General features: G+C 53.5%; 1 protein-coding gene across 1 annotated transcript; it reads left to right on the top strand.

The window, feature by feature from the left end:
- The first annotated feature begins 4734 nt into the window (after positions 1 to 4734).
- On the top strand, positions 4735 to 5667 carry LOC136787670 (olfactory receptor 14J1-like). Its single transcript, XM_066984984.1, has one exon. It carries the CDS (start codon positions 4735 to 4737, stop codon positions 5665 to 5667), a length of 933 nt encoding a protein of 310 aa, XP_066841085.1.
- The last annotated feature ends 624 nt before the right edge of the window (positions 5668 to 6291 follow it).

Below are 6291 nucleotides of genomic sequence, written 5' to 3'. Positions count from 1 at the left end.
AAGGTTTGGGAAAGGGCTTGGTTAAAATCTCTGAGGAGGGCTGTTCTGCGCTTCGCACAGTGATGATGGTGTCGTAGGAAACAGTGACACTCGTGACGACAGAAGAGCAGGTGGATGAGGCCTTGGGCCTGGCAACACAGGATGCACACACTTGAAAACTGCATGGGAGGGAAGAGGAAGATTGGATCCAAAATGTAGATTATGAAAGCAAAAACTTTGAGTACCACCATGGCACTGCAAGAAAGCTCCAGTAATGGGGCAAAACCACAGAAGGTGTCCACAACACTGGGGCCAAAGCACTGTAGCTGGGAGGAGGAGAAATAATTACTGTACATGAGAGAAATTCCCCTGGTTCAGGTACAGCTGCCTTCTGGAGTCAGACCTTCCACTTCACAAGCCTTGCAGAGAACAGGGATGGCGTACAGCCCAGGGCTGACCGTAGGACATGGCCCCCAGCAGGAAGCACTCCGGTCATGCAGAAGGTGCAGCTGAGAGTGCTCCCACCTCTGTGAGCAAAGGGGGTGCTGTCCCCAGCCAGGAAGCTGGCCAGCATCTGGTGCAGGGTGGTGGAGCTCTACAAGGTCTGTGAGTTGGACAAATCCCCAAGGAAGAAGGCCGGGGCATCTGCAGGTGCTTGCTTGTAGCCACCAGCACAATGATGAGGGGGTTCCACGTCCCAGTCACCATGCTGGTCATGAGAAAGAGGAAGAAGAGATTTGTGTATGGGTAGGAGACCTGCACATTCACAGTAGTTGAAACTCAACCAATGCTATCTTATTGTCCCGTTCCACTTATGGAAACCCTTTTAGAGCATTCTGGTCCCCCCTCTCCTGTTAGGACACCAATGAGCAAGATGTTTCTTTCTCAGTTCCTAAAAGAACCGGTGAAGGGTGTTCAGAGGGATAAAATGATCCCTGGCTGTCATGGCTGCAGTGTCCTGCCCTGAAGTGGGAAGGGAATAGGTGTTAAGGGAGGGAATCATTTCTTCTCATGTTTGACAACCACACTCTAATAGCACAAATCACATTTCTAAAACCAGCCTCTCCCATGTTCAGAGAGGAGCAGTCGGTGATGACTTCAGTCTGCTTCAGACACCACAGCCCAGCAGAGACCCTGCTGCCTTCGGGAGCTGTCAGCCCTGAGGCCTTGGGGACACCTCAAGGGAGCCCAATGGCACAGAGCAAGCGATGCCATGGTCGGGTGCTCTGCTGCTGAGCTGGCCTGGGCTCCTGGGCCCAAGGGGAGCTCGTGGCAAGCGGGCAGCGCTGCAGAGAGACAGCTCTGCCCAGGAGCAGCTCCTCTGCACAGCGCAGCAGGCCTGGGGGCTCTGACCGCAGCTGGCACGGGGACAGGAGAGAAGGAGAGAAGGCTTGGAGGCAGTGAGGAGCACAGCAACAGAGGAAAGGACCTTAAAGATTCTAAAATTCCAACCCCTCTGCCGTGGGCAGAGACACCTTCCACTAGACCAGGTTGCTGAAAGCCCCATCCAACCTGGCCTTCAAAACTTCCAGGGAGGGGGGATCCACAACATCTCTGGGCAGCCTGTTCCAGTGCCTCACCACCCTCTGAGGAAAGAACTTCTTTCGAATATCTAATCTAAACCTACCCTCTTTCAATGTAAAACCATTTCCCCTAGTCCTATCACTACGCTAGTTGATGAAGAGTCCCTCCCCAGCTTTCCTACAGCCCCCTTTAGGTATTAGAAGGCCGCCATAAGGTCTCCCCAGAGCCTTCTTTTCTCTAGGCTGAACAACACCAAATCCCACAGCCTGTCTTCAGAGGAGAGGTGCTCCAGCCCCTTGATCATCCTCGTGGCCCTCCTCTGGATTCATTCAAATAGATCCGTGTCCTTCTTATGCCAGGGGCCCCACAGCTAAACACAATACCTGACGTGTAGCCTCACCAGGGCTGAGTAGAGAGGCACAATCACTTCCCTACTCCTGCTGACCACACCATTCCTGGTACAAGCCCGGATGCTGTTGGCCTGCTTGGCCACCTGAGCACCCTGCTGGCTCCTATTCAGCCGACTCTCCACCAATACCCCCAAGTCCCTTTCCCATGGGCAGCATTCCATGCGCCATTCCCCAGCATTGCATGGGGTTGTTGTGCCCCAAGTACAGGACCCAGCACTTGGCCTTGTTGAACTTCATAGATTTGGCCTTGGCCCATGAGTCCAGCCTATCTAGGACCCTCTGCAGAGCCCACCTACCGTCGAGCAGACCAACACTCGCTTCTAACCTGGTGTTGTCTGCAAACTTACTGAGGGTGCACTTAATCCCCTTGTCCAGATCATTGATGAAAATATTCAAGGGAACTGGCCCCGGAACTGAGCCCTGGGGGTCACCACTACAAAACGGCCTCCAACTCCATTTAGCTCCATGTACCACAGCTCTTTGGGCCCAGCCACCCAGACAGCTTTTAATCCAAAGAAGCAGATACCCGTCCAAGCCTCGAGCAGCCAGTTTCTCTGGGAGAACGTTGTAGGAAACAGTTTCAGAATCCTTACTGAGGTCTAGATAAACCACATCCACAGCCACTACGTCATCCACTGAGTGCATCACTTTGACATAGAAGGAGTTTAGATTTGTCAAGTAGGACCTGACTTTGATAAAGCCCTCCTGACTGCGCCTGATCACCTGGTTGTCTTCTAAGTGTTGCATGATGGTACTCAAGATAATGTGCTCCATGAACTTCCCCGTCACTGGTCAGACTGACAGGCCTGTAGTTCCCCAGATCCTCCTTCCAGCCATTTTGTAGGTGGGCATCATATTTCCTTGTCACCAGTTGACTGGGAACACCCCTGATAGCCAGGACTGCTGAGAAATGATGGAAAGCGGCTTGGTGAGCACTTCTGCCAGCTCCCTCAGTACCAAGAGGGGAATCCCATCTAGCTCCATAGACTCGTGAACATCCCCCATGAGGGATGCCATACGAGCAGTGGTGCTGCTCACCAGGAACCAGGCCAGCTTCCTACAGAGCTGCCTTACAAGGAGCATGGCCACCAAGAAGATCTGAATTATCAGACTCAGCTCAGATCCGCTGAGACACCACACAGGTAAGGGTCTACAGCCAGCAGGGAAAGATGTGCAGGTGTGGGAGTCCCTAGGACAGTCTGGTGTGGAGAGGAGCAAGGGCTGTGGCAAGGCTGAGAGTCCCAACAGGACCCAGGGCTTTGTGTCCATGGCTCTGGCTGTTGTCTGTGCCACTGAGACCTACGTGGAGACAGCTTATCTCCCAGGGGCTAGGGGTCAAGGCCTGACCGTTGTGCTTGGTGAAACACATCCAGTTGTCCTACACATCAGTGTGACCTTGACATTGCCTTTGTCTCCTTGTCCTCACTGCCTCCAATGCTCTGCTCTAACGAGCTCCAAGGGAGGCTGTGTCAGTGCTGGCCCTCAGGGGGACACTGCAGGAAACTTGCCTCTGACTTGGACTTGTTGAGAGATGGCTTCAATTGTCTCTCAGTGCCTGAGGCTCGTGGGCTCCTCAGCAAAGCCCCCCAAGGGGGGATTCCAATGCCTTGGGCTGGGCGTCTGGTGCTGAGCTGGGCCGGGCTCGTGGGACAGAGAGAGCTCGTGGCAAGGGGGCCCTGGTGCAGAGAGACAGCTCTGCCCAGGAGCAGCTCCTGTGCACAGCGCAGCAGGGCTGGGGGCTCTGACCGCAGCTGGCACGGGGACAGGAGAGAAGGAGAGACTGCTTGGAGGCAGTTGGCAGTGGGAGGATGCTGAGAGCTGCCTGCAGGAGAAATCTGCACAGCCCTTGACAAGGTACGTCTCTGGCTGCAGGGCCATGCAGCTGCACGTCCTGGAAGGGTCTCCTGCTGGGTCTTGTTCCTGGGAGGGCAGTGGGCAGTGCAGTAGGCTTTGGGAGTCCTGCTGGGTTACACTGTGAGGTGAGGAATTCTGGCAGAAGTCCCTCGGAGTGCCCTAAGCCAGGTGCCCCCAGTCAGCCAAGAGCAGGGTGGCCCAGCCTCCATAAGGCACTGCAGGTGATGCAAATGGGATATTGGGATACCGCAGCTTGCGGATATTCATGTCTGTCTGTGGGGTGTGCTTCTGGTCTGCAGGCTGCTCTCCAGCAGGATGCAGCTGTCTCGTGGCATCCTTGTGTCATCCAGGTGCCCCAAGGAGGAGACACCTCCATGCTAAGGCCATGTCCGTGCTGCTGGATGGCTGCCTGTGGGCAGCTGGAGTGAGGCCTCTGCAGCCCTGGATAGGAGGGAAAAGCTGAGATCCTGCTCATGCAAGACCAGGTGAGGATTCTATCCCGATGCACTTGGACTGAAGCTTTTCTGCTTTAAGCTGTTGCCACTTATTTGGAAACACAAAAGTGTGATCACTGTCCTAAGCATAAGGATATTTACCTTGCTCTACACTGTGGTTGGATGAGTTCTTTGCAACAACACTGCAAAGTTTATGGATCTCATAAGTGGACAACTTGAGTTTCCCCCTTGTTCCTGCTTCCCTCCTGCTTCACAGAAGGAAAGACTCCTCTGCAGCACACAGCAGCCCCTGCTCCCAGTGCCACTCTCAGAGAGCATCAGCCGGGATTCAAGTGATAGAGCTGCAGAAAGGTTCTCCTACAAAGACAGAAGCTTTGTAGGGATGAGAGGGATTGTAGGGATGAAGGGATGAGAGTGCTCAAACAGTTACAATAGGTTTTCCTCAGAGAAGTCTGCTCTAACCTTTTTCTGCCTTCTCTTCTCCAACAGACAGCTGTGTCCAAAGTCAGGAAATGGCCAACAGCAGCTCTGTGAGCGAGTTCCTCCTGCTGGCATTCGCAGACACGCGGGAGCTGCAGCTCCTGCACTTTGGGCTCTTCCTGGGCATCTACCTGGCTGCCCTCCTGGGCAACGGCCTCATCCTCACCGCCGTAGCCTGCGACCACCGCCTCCACACCCCCATGTACTTCTTCCTCCTCAACCTCGCCCTCCTCGACCTGGGCTGCATCTCCACCACCCTGCCCAAAGCCATGGCCAATGCCCTCTGGGACACCAGGGCCATCTCCTATCAGGGGTGTGCTGCACAGGTCTTTTTCTTTCTCTTCTTTATATCAGCAGAATTTTATGTTCTCACCATCATGTCCTACGACCGCTACGTTGCCATCTGCAAGCCCCTGCACTACGGGAGCCTCGTGGGCAGCAGAGCTTGTGCCCAGATGGCAGCAGCTGCCTGGGGCAGTGGCTTTCTTGATGCTCTTCTGCAGACTACCATTACATTTTCCCTGCCCCTCTGCCAAGGCAATGCTGTGGACCAGTTCTTCTGTGAAATCCCCCAGATCCTCAAGCTCTCCTGCTCAGGTTCAGACTACCTAAAGGAAGTTAGACTTCTGGTGGTTAGTGCATGTTTAGCATTTGGCTGTTTTGTTTTCATTGTGTTGTCCTATGTGCAGATCCTCAGGGCCGTGCTGAGGATGCCCTCTGAGCAGGGCCGGCACAAAGCCTTTTCCACTTGCGTCCCTCACCTGGCCGTGGTCTTCCTTTTTATCAGCACTGCCATATTTGCCTACCTGAAGCCCCCCTCCATCTCCTCCCCACCCTTGGACCTGGTGGTGGCAGTTCTGTACTCGGTGGTGCCTCCAGCAGTGAACCCCCTCATCTACAGCATGAGGAACCAGGAGCTGAAAGCCACACTGAAGAAACTGATTCTAGTTGTAGTATTTACTTAGTAAGGAACTGTCTGTCTCTCTTTTCTAGTTTAACTCAAGTTAATCTCAGGCAGGTTGTGACTGTTAGGTGTAGCATTTGTCCTGTTTTCAGTTAAGACAGAGTTAATTTTCCTCCTAGTAGCTGGTAGGGTGCTATGTTTTGGATTAGTATGAGAAGAGCGCTGATAACATGCTGATGTTTTAATTGTTGCAGAGCAGTGTTTACACCAGGCCAAGGACTTTTCAGCTTCTCGCTCTGTCCTGCCAGCAGGCAGGCTGGGGGTGCAGCAGGAGCTGGGAGGGGACAGACCCAGGACAGCTGACCCCAACTGCCCACAGGGGTATTCTATACCATCTGGTGTCATGCTAAACAATATATAGGGGTGGCTGGCCGGGGTGGGGGGCCGGCTGCTCGGGGATAGGCTGGGCATCGGTCAGCGGGTGGTGAGCAATTGCATTGTGCATCACTTGTTTTGTACACATTATTATTAGTAATATTATTATTATTATTATTATTGTTGTTGTTGTTGTTGTTGTTGTTGTTATTATTTTCCTGTCTTAATAAACTGTCTTTATCTCAACTCACCGGCTTCACTTTCCCGTTTCTCTCCCCCACCCTAGAGAGGGAGGGGGGAGGGTGAGCGA

The sequence above is a fragment of the Anser cygnoides genome, chromosome 30 (assembly GCF_040182565.1).
Source record: "Anser cygnoides isolate HZ-2024a breed goose chromosome 30, Taihu_goose_T2T_genome, whole genome shotgun sequence".
NCBI lineage: Eukaryota > Metazoa > Chordata > Aves > Anseriformes > Anatidae > Anser > Anser cygnoides.
This window is presented reverse-complemented; position numbering and strand designations above follow the sequence as displayed.

Coding starts and splice junctions, on each gene's coding strand:
- LOC136787670 (XM_066984984.1), top strand. CDS start 4,735: ATGGCCAACAGCAGCTCTGTGAGCGAGTTCCTCCTGCTGGCATTCGCA.